The following is a 14,203-nucleotide window of genomic DNA, read 5'->3' on the forward strand; positions in this document are numbered from 1 at the left end:
TTGTAATTATGACCCAAATATCTTCTTATTTTGCTAATATTATATTTAAAGCTATTTTATTTTTCTAGGCCATCTGGCTGGTAGGTCCTAATTGCTTAGCTTTCTCTTTGATGGCGTCCTCAGTGTAATTTATGAATCGTTGCTGATCGTAATAGATACAGTTTATTTAGTCTACTTTTTAAAAAAATTTATAGTTACTTACCAGAACAACGTGGATTTAAATTCTGCAGCTACTTGATTTTGTGCTTTACACTTATTTGGCACTTCTCATAGGACCTTAATAGCATTATGTAAACCTAAGGATTAAAGGACTCATGAGGAGTTTCCTTTGGCCTGCCGTGTCTTGTTTTTACTTTTTTTATTTTAGACTGGTGAAATACCAGGGTGAAGGGGATAGCCAATTGTTTAGAGCATAAGTACTGCTCCAATTATTTGGCACAGTGTCTAGAGAAAGGTCCTCTATAATACCACCATACATTTGCTTGGGGATGGCTAAGTGTGGACTGATGGACAAGCTCTTGGAAAGGCTTGAGCTCCTTGCATCCTTTTATGCTTCTAAGGAACACCAGATTTTCTTCTTGCCATGAGAGGCAACTAATAAACCTGGCATTCAGAGGTGGAAGCCAGACTGCCCTCGGGGACGGACCCCCAGGGTGTTGAATTTCAGGAAATAGCAGATAGAGAGCTCGGCATGATGGATTAGCCTAAGCCATGGGATTTTGCAAGACAGCCACCATACAGTCCATTTCTGATCGAAGAGGAGACCATCCGAGTAGAAAGGGGATAATCTGAACCTCTGGCCTTCCATGCATACAGGCGTAATAATCATTTTTGTTTAAAGTGCAAACAGAATATTTAATTCATTCCAGCCAGGCATTTGCATCTTGATATATTGTCTTGATGACTAAAGTCTGTCTTAGATCTCTTATTTTTACAACAGATACCCTAGTTTTATTATTAGATACAGGAGCAACCGTTGTGGGATCTAGAACAGAGCCTACTGAAGAAGGGGAAGATGGGGGAATCATGCTTATTTAAAAAATACCTAGGGGGTCTTTTTCATTTATGTTAATCCCCGTACCATAGAAGCGACTAACGGCAGGTCTAGAGTTAGTTAAGGTGGAGGTGGTGATAAAGAGAAGGACAGGGTTACATTGATAAGGCTGCCAGTTAGAAGGGGTAGCCCTTTTAGTGAAGTAGATGAAGGGTTTTAGATCTGCACAAACCTTTTTTGTGGAAGTATAACTTTGCTCTTGAGTAGTTTAAAGGATGTAGTCCCATTTATTACAAGGTTGCCAGGCTGTAGGAGCAGAAAATCGGTGTCTTGGCTGCAGGTGATCACAACGTTGAGTGCTATGGGTAACTGTCAATTAGAGGACCGGGACTTAAATATTTGTGTGAAAAGGCTAGCTGGAAATCTTTTTTATTTCCACAAAGTATGACAAAACAAGCATTAAAGGCAATGGTCTAAGGTGAGTTAGACTTAGTTACATTTATAACAAAGGAGCTAACAACAAATTTTAAAAAGAAAAAACAATATAAAAGATATATTTAAATGAAAATTTCTTTAACTTTAACTTAGTAGGGCTTAATCTTAGTACGGTAACCCATAATTCTAACGAAGAAGATGTTTTCTTGACTCGAATATGATGGGTCCGTTCTTCCTCAGCTGTGCAGACGGCAGTCTCAGTGGTTAACAGCATAAGATAGGGTCTTTCCCAGGATGGCTCGTTTTTTTTGTTTTGTTTTGTTTTGTTTTTATCTTTTAATACGAACATGGTTTTCAGGCTGGTGCTGGTGTACTGGAAATTCTAGGGGTAGTACCTGTGCTAAAAGCCTTTTAGTTCTGAGGGAAAAGAAAGTGGAAAATAAGTATATAATTTTTGTTGCATATCCCGGGGCTTGAAGCCCCATGGTGACACCTTCCGCTCCATTCTTGCTCAGGGCTGCCCAAAGATTGTTGCGGCCCTGCCCCCTCTTGAGGTCTTGGCCTTCTTGTGGCCTTCACCGCCCCTGCGTGCTATGGCCTTGGGGATGAGGGGCGTTGTGAATTACCCGGCCATCCTTGGGACTTAAAAAAAATAAACACCATTTTATATTTGACTATTTTTTGTGTACTTTTATACTAAATAAGTTAAATTTTACCTTTATAGTAATGTGCTATTAATGTTAAATTTAATTTTAATAAAATCTTGTAGACATCATTTATTCAATTTTAATGTCTGACTATAAAGTAAAACTTTTATAGACTCATTTTAATTTTTTATATTCGTTTTTTTCTTACTGACTTGTTTGAGTTCTTCGTAGATTCTGGATACTAATCCTTTGTCAGATACATAGTTTGTGAATATTTTCTCCCACTCTGTGGGTTGTCTGTTTACTGATTGTTTCTCTTGCTGCGCAGAAGCTTTTTAGCTAAATTAAGTCCCATCTATTCATCTTTGTTTTTGTTGCATTTGCTTTTGGGTTCTTAGTCGTGAAGTCTTTGCCTAAGCCAATGTCTAGAAGGGTTTTTCCGATGTTTTCTTCTAGAATCTTTATGGTTGCTGGTCTTAGATTTAAGTTCTTGATCCATCTTGAGTTGATTTTTGTATAAGGTGAGAGATGAGGATCCAGTTTCATTCTTCTACCTGTAGCTTGCCAATTATCCCAGCACCATTTGTTGAATAGGATGTCCTTTCCCCACTTTATGTTTTTGTTTTCCTTGTCAAAGATCAGTTGGCTATAAATATTTGGGTTTATTTCTGGGTTCTCTATTCTGTTCCATTGGTCTATATGCCTATTTTTATACCCAGAACCATGCTGTTTTGGTGACTATGGCCTTATAGTATAGTTTGTAGTCAGATAATAGGATTCTTCCTGATTTCTTCCTTTTGTTCTTTTTCCTTAGTTTTGCTTTGGCTATGTGGGCTGTTTTTTGGTTCCATATGAATTTTAGGATTTTTTTTTTCTAGTTCTGTGAAGAATGATGGTGGTATTTGGATGGAAATTGCACTGTAGTTGTAGATTGCACTTCATCAGGTGTATGTATATGCCAAAATTTATCAGATTTTATACTTCCAATGTATGCACTGTGTTATATGCCAGTTATGCCTCAATAAATCTATTTTAAAAACATCAGGAAAATGTATCCTGTTTTCTTCTTTTGTTTTTTTGTTTTGTTTTGTTTTTGACGAAGTCTCGCTCTTGTCCCCCAGGCTGGAGTGCAATGGCGCGATCTCGGCTCACTGCAACCTCCGTCTTTTGGGTTCAAGTGATTCTCCTGCCTCAGCCTCTTGAGTAGCTGGGATTACAGGCGCTTGCCACCACGCCCAGCTAATTTTTGTATCTTTAGTAGAGACGGGGTTTCACCATGTTGGCCAGGCTGGTCTCAAACTCGTGACCTCAGATGATCCGCCTGGCTCAGTCTCCCAAAGTGCTGGAATTATAGGCGTGAGCCACCATGCCCGGCCAGTATGGTCATTTTCACAATATTGATTCTACCCATCCCCGAGCATAGGATGTGTTCCATTTGTTTGTGTTGTCTATGATTTCTTTTCAGCAGTGTTTGTAGTTTTCCTTGAGAGGTCTTTCACTTCCTTGGTTAGGTATATTCCTAAGTGTTTTGTTTTGTTATTTTATTTTATTTTATTATTTGCAGCTATTGTGAAAGTGGTTGAGTTCTTGATTTCATTCTTAGCTCGGTTGCTGGTGGTGTATAGCAGAGCTACTGATTTTCATACTTTAATTTTGTATCCTGAAACTTTGCTTGAAACTTTGCTGAATTCGTTAACCAGTTCTAGGAGCTTTTTGAATGAGTCTTTAGGGTTCCCCAGGTATATAATCATATCATCAGCTAACAGTGACGGTTTGACTTCCTCTGTACCGATTTGGATTTCCTTTATTTGTTTCTTTTGTCTGATGCTCTGGATAGGACTTCCAGTACTCTGTTGAATAGAAGTGGTGAGAGTAGTCATCCTTGTCTTGTTCCAGTGCTTAGGGGGAATGCTTTCATTTTTCCCTGTTCAGTATAATGTTGGCTGTGGGTTTGTCATAGATGGCTTTTATTACCTTAAGGTGTATCACTTCTATGCCAATATTGCTGAGGGTTTTAATCATAAAGTGATGCTGGATTTTGTCAAATGCTTTTTTTATGTGTGTCTACTTAGATGATCAGGTGATTTTTGTTTTTAATTCTATTTGTGTGGTGTATCACATTTATTCACTTGTGTGTGTTAAACCATCCCAGCGTCCCTGGTATGAAACCGACTCAATCATGGTGGACTATCTTGACATGCTGTTGGATTCTCTTAGCTAGTATTTTGTTAAAGATTTTTGCATCTATGTTCATCAAGGATATTGGTACGTAGTTTTTTTGTTGTTGTCATTATGTCCCTTCCTGGTTTTGGTATTAGGGTGATACTGGCTTCATAGAATGATTTAGGGAGGATTCTCTCTTTCTCTATCTTGTGAAATAATGTCAATAGGATTGGTACCAATTCTTCTTTGAATGTCTGATAGAATTTAGCTGTGAATCCATCTGGTCCTGGGCTTTTATTTATTGGAAATTATTTTTTATTACCATTTCAATCTCACTGCTTATTATTGCTTCATTCAGAGTTTCTATATCTTCCTGGTTTAACCTAGGAGGGTTGTATATTTTCAGGAATTCATCCATCTCCTCTAGGTTTTCTACTTTATGCACATAAAGATGTTCATAGTACCCTTGAATGATCTTTTGTATTTGTGTGATATCAGTTGTAATATTTCTCATTTTGTTTTAAATTGAACTTATTTTGATCTTCTCTCTTCTTTTCTTGGTTAATTTCACTAACGGCCTGTCAATTTTATTTACTTTTTCAAAGAACCAGCTTTATGTTTCATTTATCTTTTGTGTTGTTCTTTGTCTGTCAGAATTTCATGTAGTTCTGCTTTGATCTTTGTTATTTCTTTTCTTCTGCTGCATTCTGGTTTGGTTTGTTCTTGTTTCTCTGGTTCCTTGAGGTGTGACTCTAGATTATCTATTTGTACTCTTTCAGGCTTTTTGATGTAGGCATTTAATGCTATGAACTTTCTTCTTAGCATCACCTTTGTTGTATCTCAGAGGTTTTATAGGTTGTGTCTCTATTGTCGTTCATTTCAAAGAATTTTTTAGTTTCCATTTTGATTCATTATTGACTCAATGATCATACGGGAGCAGGTTATTTAATTTCCATGTATTTGCATGGTTTTAAGGTTCCTTTTAGAGTTGAGTTCCAATTTTATTCCACTGTAGTCTGAGAGAGTACTTGATTTTTTTTAATTTTTGAGACTTGTTTTGTGGCCTATTATATGGCCTATCTTGGAGAATATTCCATGTGCTGATGAAAAGAATGTATATTCTGCAGTTGTTGGGTAGAATGTTCTGTAAACATCTGTTAAATCCATTTGTTGTAGGGTATAGCTTAAGTCCAAAAATTTTTGTTTGTTCACTTTCTGTCTTGATGACTTGTCTAGTACTTTCAGTGGAGTATTGAAGTCAACCAGTATTATTGTGTTGCCATCTATCTTATTTTTAGGTTTAGTAGTAATTGTTTTATAAATTTGGGAGCTCCAGTGTTAGGATTGTGATATTTTCCTGTGGGACTAGTTCTTTTAGCATTATATAATGTCCCTCTTTGTCTTTCTTAACTGCTATTGCTTTAAAGTTTGTTTTGTCTGATGTAAGAATAGCTACTCTGCTCCCTTTTGGTGCCCTTTTGCATAGAGTATCTTTTCCTACCCCTTTACTTTATGTTTATGTGAGGCCTTATGTGTTAGGTGAGTCTCTTGAAGACAGTAGATACTTAGTTGGTGAATTCTTACTCATTTTGACGTTCTGTACTTTTTAAGTGGAGCATTTTGACCATTTACATTCAGTGTTAGTATTGAGATGTGAGGTACTATTCTATTCATCATGCCATTTGCTGCCTGAGTATCTTACTTTTTTAATAGTGTGCGGTTGTTTTATAAGTCCTACAACATTTATGCTTTAGATGTTTTATGTTCTATTTTGGTGTATTTTGAGGATTCATTTCAAGATTTAGAGCTCTTTTCAGCAGTTCTTGTAGTGCTGTCTTGGTAGTGGCTAATTCAGCATTTGTTTGTCTGAAAAAGACTTGATCTTTCCTTCATTTATGAAGCTTAGTTTCACTAGATACACATTCTTGGCTGATAATTGTTTTGTTTAAGAAGGCTAAAGATAGTACTCCAAACCTTCCTAGTTTGTAGGGTTTCTGTTGAGAAATCTGCTTTTAATCTGATAGGTTCCTTTATAAATTACCTGATACTTTGCTTCACAGCTCTTAAGATTCTTTTCCTCATCTTGACTTTAGAATGCCTGGTGATTATGTGCCTAGGTGATGATCTTTTTGCAATGTATTCCCTGGGTGTTCTTTGAGCTTCTTGTATTTGGATGTCTAGATCTCCAGGAAAGTCAGGGAAGTTAGGGAAGTTTTCCTCAATTAATCCCTCAAATATGTTTTTCAAACTTTTAGATTTCTCTTCTTCCTCGGAAACACCAGTTATTCTTAGGTTTGGTTGTTTAACAGAATCCCAAACTTCTTGGAGGCTTTTTCATATATATATATATTTTTTGAGACAGACTTTCACTCTTGTTGCCCAGGCTGGAGTGTAATGGGGCGATCTCGAATCACTGCAACCTCCACCTCCCAGGTTCAAGCGATTCTCCTGCCTCAGCCTCCGTAGTAGCTGGAATTACAGGTGCCTGCCACCATGCCCAGCTAATTTTTTGTATTTTTAGTAGAGACGGGGGTTTCCCTATGTTGGCCAGGCTGGTCTCGAACTCCTGACCTCAGATCCACCTGCCTCAGTCTCCCAAAGTGCTGGGATTATAGGCGTGAGCCATTGTGTCCAGCAGCTTTGTTCATTTTTAATTCATTTTTCTTCATCTTTGTCAGATTAGGTTAATTCACAAACCTTGTCTTCAAACTCTGAAGTTCTTTATTCTACTAGTTTGATTATATTGCTAAGACTTTCCAGTGTCTTTGGATTTCTCCAAGTGCGTTCTTCATTTCCAGAAGCTGTGATTTTTTTTTTTTTTTTTTTTTTTTTTTTACGCTATCTATTTATTTGGAGATTTTTCCATCCATGTCCTGTAACATTTTTTTAAAATTTATTTAAGTTGGTACACCTTTCTCTGGTGCCTGCTTGGGTAGTTTAATAATCAACCTTCTGAATTCTTTTCTGGCAATTCAGAGATTTCTTCTTGGGTTGGATCCATTGCTGGTAAACTAGTATAATCTTTTGGGAGTGCTAAAGAACCTTGTTTTGTCATACCAGAATTGTTTTTCTGCTTCCTTCTCATTTGGGTATACTATGTCAGAGGAAACATCTGGGACTCAGGGCTGCTGTTAGGATTTTTTTTGTCCCACAGGGTGCTCCCTTGATGTAGTGCTCTCCCCCTTCCCCAAAGGATGGGGCTTCCTGAGAGCTGAACTACAGTGATTGTTATTTCTCTTCTGGATCTAGCCACCCAGCAGATCTACTGTACTCCAGGCTCCAGGCTGATACTGGGTAGTGTCTGCAAAGAGTCCTGTGATGTGGTTCGTCTTCAGGTCTCTCAGCCATGGATATCAGTACCTGCTCCAGTGGAGGTGGCAAGGCAGTGAAGTGGACTCTGTGAGGGTCCTTGGCTTTAATTTTGTTTATTGGGATAGTTTTGTGTTGGTTGTCCTCCATTAGAGGTGGAAGTGTTAAAACATCAGCTGAAAGTAGGGAGGATACTAGCTTGCCTAAGTGCTTGGATAAGATTTGAGTTTCTCCAGGTGGTGGGTGGGCCTCAGGCTCCCAAGAGATTCTGTCCTTTGTCTTCCTGGCTTTAGGGCAGGTAGAGAAAGACCATCCATTTAAATTGAGTTCAGATTCCTGGACGGGATAACAATGCCTGCTGTACGGGTCGATGTGATTCTCAGGTCAATGGATTTATGTTCCCAAAGGGATTATGGCTGCCTCTGCTGTGTCATGCAGGTTGCCATGCAAGTGCTGGAAAGCTGGCAGTTACAGGCCTCATCCAGTTCCCACACAGCCTGAAAGGCCGATCTCACTCCTACCATGCCCCCACCAACAGCACTGAATTTATTTCCAGACAGCAGGTGAGCAGAGCTGAGAATCTGCTACCAACCTCCCTGCCGAGAAAGCAAGCAGGGCTTTCTACTTGCCCTGGTAGCCAGAAGACAAAGGACAGAATCTCTTGGGAGCTCTGTGGCCCCACCCACCACCTAAGAAACTCAAATCTTATCCAAGTGACCCTAGGGCAAGCTTGTATCCTCCTTGTATTATTGCAGGTGATGCTCTCTTAAAAGCTCCACCTCCTGGTTGGAGGACAACCAACACAGGGAGGTTTCAAGCCTCCCTGCCTGCTGTGGCTTCTGTGCTGGTGTCTGCACTCCCAGTTCACCCCCTCCCCTGGGTTCCGTCCAGGAGACTGTGTTCCATCAAAACTTCAGCTGGAAGTTTTCTTCTCCCTGTGGTCTTTCCGCAATTCCACTGGCAGCCCTCCTGAAGGACCTTTGTGAGACAAAGTCAGAAATAACTTCCCTGGGGACTGAGAGAGCCCACAGGGCTCTTCCTGCTATTTCCTGTACCCCTGAATTTTGCTCAGCTCTCTAAATTCACCCCAGCTCCGGGTAAAGTCAGATCCTTCTCTCACAATCTAGACCTTCAGGTTCCCCACTGAGGATGTATGTTCAGGGGTGGATGATCCCCTTTCACACTTTCACACTTTGGGCACTCATAGTTTTTTGGCTGTCTCCTGGAGCCTGCCGCAGCAATCCATTTCCTTCAAAGATGCCATTTTGAATATCCTCACATTTAAATAGAAAAACCTATTAAGATATATTAAGAGAATGATGTTCCTAATAGGTTTCAAAAGGATATAAAACCCATGGTAAATAATAAAATATTTGAAGAAATTAGGAGGGTGGGGAACCAATATAATGCAGTGGTCAAAAGCAAGGGCTTTGCAGTAGGATAGACTTGGTCCACATCTGGCACATTAGTTTCCTGATATTGGGAAAATAGCTTAAATATTTCTCATAAGATTGGTTTAAAAATTAAATGAGATAATGGATATACATTTCTTATTCCATTGCCTTGTACGTTATGGAAAATCAACATGCAATAGGTCCTATGGCTCGAAGCAAGATAAAGACGAGCATTGGAAAGATTTCTAGGGAGAGAAGACATCACATGCAAATGTTAAAGTGTGAAACAGCATAGTGAGTTCTGTATAACATTGGTATATGTAGAAAGGTATAGGAAAATGATGCAAGACAGGTAAAAAGCAGCCCTCCAACAAGCTGGCTTTTGTCATAAAGACAGAAATGGAGTCTCCAATGTAAAAATATCAGTAAGTAAATATTGAAAGATTTTAGGAAGAAGAATGCTTGATCATTTCACATTTCAGCAAAAAAAAAAATCTGACAATTGCCTGGAGGGATACATTAGAGAGAGACCATGTTTGGAAGTAATGAGACCTATTAGAATCTAATAAAGGATGGTATTCTCACAAATGAAAAGATGTTGTGCTTCCTCTAATATTGAAAACCATTAAACACAAAATGAATACTTTCAGGTAAAGAAAAAACCAAACCCAAAAAACAATGACCCTAAGAGCATGAAGCCACCCCAGGAGCAGAGTCAGCTTCCAAATCCTTCAGAGGCCAGCAAAACCTTCCCTGAGAGCCATCTTCAGACTCCTCAGATGCCGCCAACAACTCTATCCAGCAGTTTCTTCATCAAGGTACAATTTCCTGAGTCCCATACCTCATTCCTCCCTATCATAATTTACAGGGATCATTAGACTGTTGGAAGAGCTACTGCTGTAATCTCTGTCTACAATCTTAGTATGAAATTATGCCACTCAATCATTTGTTGAATTCGTACAGTGAGATAGCACCACATCATAATCTTTACTATCTAAAAGGCATTCATTTATATAATGATTTCTAACTTTAAGAGGATTATTATCTTGTATTGCTCCCATTGTAGAGAGGGTAAGAGAGAATGGCCAGGCAAGCAGAGATGAAGACAAGAATGTGTTCAGATCCTACACTCCAGTTCCTTTTACCCATTTCCTCTTTGCTTATTAGTAATATTTCTGATTTTACTTTCATAGTTCCAAGTTCCTACCCCCATTACATATTTTGACACATGCTATTTTCTTGATGGGTATCTATTTCTCCTATATCATCACTGGTGGGAATCTCCTCAAATTTTATGGGCCAACTTAAATTTTTTCCTCTGGCAAGTTCTCACTGATACAAGATACTGGAACTGATAAGTCCTCCCATTTGCTTTCACAGAGTTTTCTGTTAATGAGATTAAATTACTAATTTCATAGATGTGAACAGAGACTTACTTCATAATGTGTTCTCCATACTTCCTTGATCTGAGATTTTCCTTAACAGGGTCAGCATCACTCAGGTTATATCTGTGGACCAGAGAAAACCTACAAATTCAGCCTAGAACATGGAGCAACAATGACAATAATTCTGTTTCTACTTTTTGAGCACTTAACTAGATGTTGGTTCTCACGTGTTGTTCCTGATGTACATTATCTCATTCTCTCTTCATAACCATTAGGAGGAGGCTAATTCTGCCCCAATTCACAGAGAAGAAAATAGAGGTACACAAAGGTTAAAAATCTTCCTCAAGCCTTCAAGAAAGTTAAGAGTCATTATTCGTATCCAGTCTTATTTAAACCCAAAACTTGAAAAATTAATGATTATATATGGCTTTAGATGAGGAATTTATATATGCCATGCCAGTAATTTATTTATTGGTTGCACAATGGTTGCATAGCACACACTTTGTAAACCTTCTGATAACAAATGTGGTGACCAGTGGTGATGAGAGTGTGTTCTAATAAGTAAACCACTCTCCAGAAGTAGAATCCTTTCATTTGCCTTTCTAACAGAGTGCATTTTCTATATTACGGAACTGAATGACAGAAGTGATAGAACTATGGAAATTAAACTAGTATTAATAAATTTTAAAAAAGATTTTAAAATAGTGAAAATAAAGGAAGTTATACTTCCTTGCCCTCGGTAAAGAGTATTTTTTAAAAATCACTTACTTGGTAATGCTAAGGTAAGTTCTTGCATATTTCTAAATACATTTGAGAACTTTGAAGGATTCTAGCTAGCTGATGCAGACTACAAAATAGCAGAATTCTGCATCTGCAATTGTGAATTTTAAAGAATCTTTCTAGCAAAGTGATGATCAAAACATCTAAAGCAACATAGAGAAAGAGTAATTTTATCAAATAAAATTTATGTGATTAAGTTTCTCACTATTAATGAAGTATATTCATTGAGACCTTACTAGTCTCTGTGTCTTTTGATGTTTACAAGGTATGCGTTCATGAAGTGCTTCCTGACTCAAGAGGATTACTGTCTTTTGTTGATCTAGGTTTGGAGAGAGATTGTGGGGAAGTAGCCAAATGGAGGAAGATGAATACAAGAATATGTTCATTATCTTTATTCCAGTTACCTTTCATCCTTTCACTTCGTTCATGACCACATTCCAGGTTTTATTTTAAACTATCCATGGTCTTTTCCAAATCAGAAGCTTTGACATATAGATTGCTTCTTTTGCTGGGATCACTTTCTCCAGTCTCTTCTCTAACTCAACTCTCCACAGGCCCTAGCCTAAATCCCTTCCTAGAGCAAGTCCTCACTGGCACCCGCATTTCACATTAGATGAGATCCTCCCATTTTTGGTTCTCTCTGGTTCTCCATTTATGAGCTTTCCTAGCTCCCTTTACTTTTCCTAATAGCATTTAAACAATTGGAATGTGGGAGTGATTTTCTCCTTTTCTATGCCATAAGCTCAGATGGTAGGTAGCATCTACCCCAGAGGAATGTAATACAAGAGGGGAAAAAGTCAGTTCATGCTATGTACATCAATTCTTATTCCAGATTACCTTTTGCTCAGCAGTGATATGACCCTTGTAGTCACCTGCACTGAGGGTTCAGAAGCCTGTACCTGTGGTGAAGGGGCAGGAAATTTGGAGGAAAAGCAAAAGGAATTAAATCATTATTTTTTACAGTTGTTTCTCACCCAAGCCCCAAGCTGCATTCTGACCCAGCGGCAGATACCTGCAGCCACCATGTACACATCTTGGAAGAGAAGCTTCCTATATTTAAGGATTCTCTATTTTGATTTTTTTTTGTTTGTTTGTTTTCATTGTTGTAATTTTTAGTTAGCTTCAAAAAGCTGTATTTCCCTCTATAGTTTATGCAGGTGTTGTTTGAAGAACAGAACCTGCGCCTTTTTGCCATCTGGGCACAGGTGGCTATGGAACGAGCCCTTGCTCAGTCATTGCAACCTAAGATCCATTTTATTTGTGCCTTTTCAATGAGTTAAGTGGCATCTCCAAACAGCTATGCTTTTATCACTCATATTTCTTTGAAAGGATTATGTGAGAATTTCTAAGTCCCATCTGCTAAAATATGAATCACAATCCTTGCTACAGCTGTACAAATGATTGTGCTGTATGTGAACTTCCCTGGAGCACAGGAATCCCAGGAGGATCGTATGCCTTCATGGCAGCCATTTATTCTTGGGTGTCCAGCTATCGCCTGTAAATACAGTGTCTGTCTAACTGCTTTCTTGGTGACTCCCCAGATGAGCATAGTCTTGTTCCACTGATCATCGGGTTTCCTCAGATTTTCTCTATGGTATATGTTCTATATTCATTGAGATTTAAAACTAGCAGCCTATTCTTATCATTGATTTTTTTCTGCTCTGTATACCTAAAGCAAGAAACACAAATTGACATGAGTCAGGAGCAGGGATGGGAGGGGAGATAATTACTCTGAGAAAAAAATTACATAGTGATTTAAAATATTATTCAACCAAAGATTATATTTTTCTCATCTAATTCTACTCTTGTTACGGGACTGTTTAACTGAAATGAATCTGAGAAGATAATACTCCAAGGTGTTCTTGCCAATAAGTGGCAGAAATGAATAGAGAAGTTCCTTTAATAAAAAGCTTCCCATACCAATTCGATCTAAGGTTTCTGTCAACAAGGTAAACAGAATATGAGACAGCAGTTAATCAGAGCACACATACAAATCCCTGCAGAGACAGGGTAATAACAGTAACAGAAAGTGTATTTCTACTTTTTAAGCACTTACTAGGTGCTGGTTTTAAAACCTGTGTTCTTTATGTATATTATTACATTCTTTCCTCATAACAGTCATGATTGATGCTATTCTCAGCCCTCATTTTACGTAAGAGACAACCAAGATAGAGTTTTAAAATATTCCCCAAAATTCACAGGCAGTGAGCGTGCTAAATGTAAATTATGTGCACTTTTATGTACTTTTTCTTATCCATTCTTCCTTACATCACCCAGGTGATGTTATTGTTAGTCACATTTCACACTTCTTAACACCAAGGATCTTAGAGGTCAAAACTTTACTCAAGATAATAATGATTTTTAGTGTTAGAGCCAAGATTCAAATCCAGCCTTAATGAACTCTAAAGCTTCAGCATTTGATGATCACATATTGCTTCCAAAGTCAGAATATAGATGTTGAACTGTCTCATATATTTACATATATTTAAAATTAGACATTGTTTTTGTTTGGATTTGTTTTCATAATCTAGTTTCTGCAAGGCTCCTAAGGAAAAATTACATGCTGTAAGTCTCTGTATCATCCTATGTTTTACATTGCCGTGTTAAGACCCCTGTGTTCATCTGCACCCAATAATCAGATGTTGTATCTTCAGTGGAAGTCAAAAGAAAAATTAGATGACAATTTTCCAAGCTAGTGTCTCATCTAGGTGCCAATTGCACTGTGACCACACTGTTTTCTAATGATTCGTCCCTGTGTACCAGTTGAAGACAGGTCTCCCATGTACAGAGTTCTCAATTTTTCATGTGGTTTTGTTGTTGTTATTGTCCTGACTGGTAAATTCCAAAATTTATATTTCCCTATATACTTTCTAAGAGTTTTATATGTCGTATAGTGCTACCTATCATGCCTGTTTGCCATCTTGCTTCAGGTGGATAGATAGAGGCTGTGCCTAGTAAAGTCATTATCCGCTCTGATCTTCTCTGCTATTTTAAGGACAAAATTGGACATCTCAGGACAGTCAGTTTTCTGATGCATAATGACTTGAAAGAAAGTTCCCAATTGCCTAAATATGTGATATAGCAATTTCTGCAGCC

The 14,203-nt window shown here is 38.1% G+C and overlaps 1 protein-coding gene across 5 annotated transcripts in view; it reads left to right on the plus strand.

Annotated features, from left to right (window-relative positions):
• Nucleotides 1-14,203, plus strand: part of IFI16 (interferon gamma inducible protein 16) — a 41,577-nt gene that overhangs the window by 13,301 nt on the left and 14,073 nt on the right. For all 5 annotated transcript variants that reach the window (XM_021925429.2, XM_021925425.2, XM_021925430.2 and 2 more), the window contains exon 7: nucleotides 9,593-9,760. In XM_021925429.2, coding sequence (XP_021781121.2) covers nucleotides 9,593-9,760 — 168 coding nt within the window. The remainder of the gene's footprint in view (nucleotides 1-9,592; nucleotides 9,761-14,203) is intronic.

Source organism: Papio anubis, chromosome 1, assembly GCF_008728515.1.
Source record: "Papio anubis isolate 15944 chromosome 1, Panubis1.0, whole genome shotgun sequence".
Taxonomy (NCBI): domain Eukaryota; kingdom Metazoa; phylum Chordata; class Mammalia; order Primates; family Cercopithecidae; genus Papio; species Papio anubis.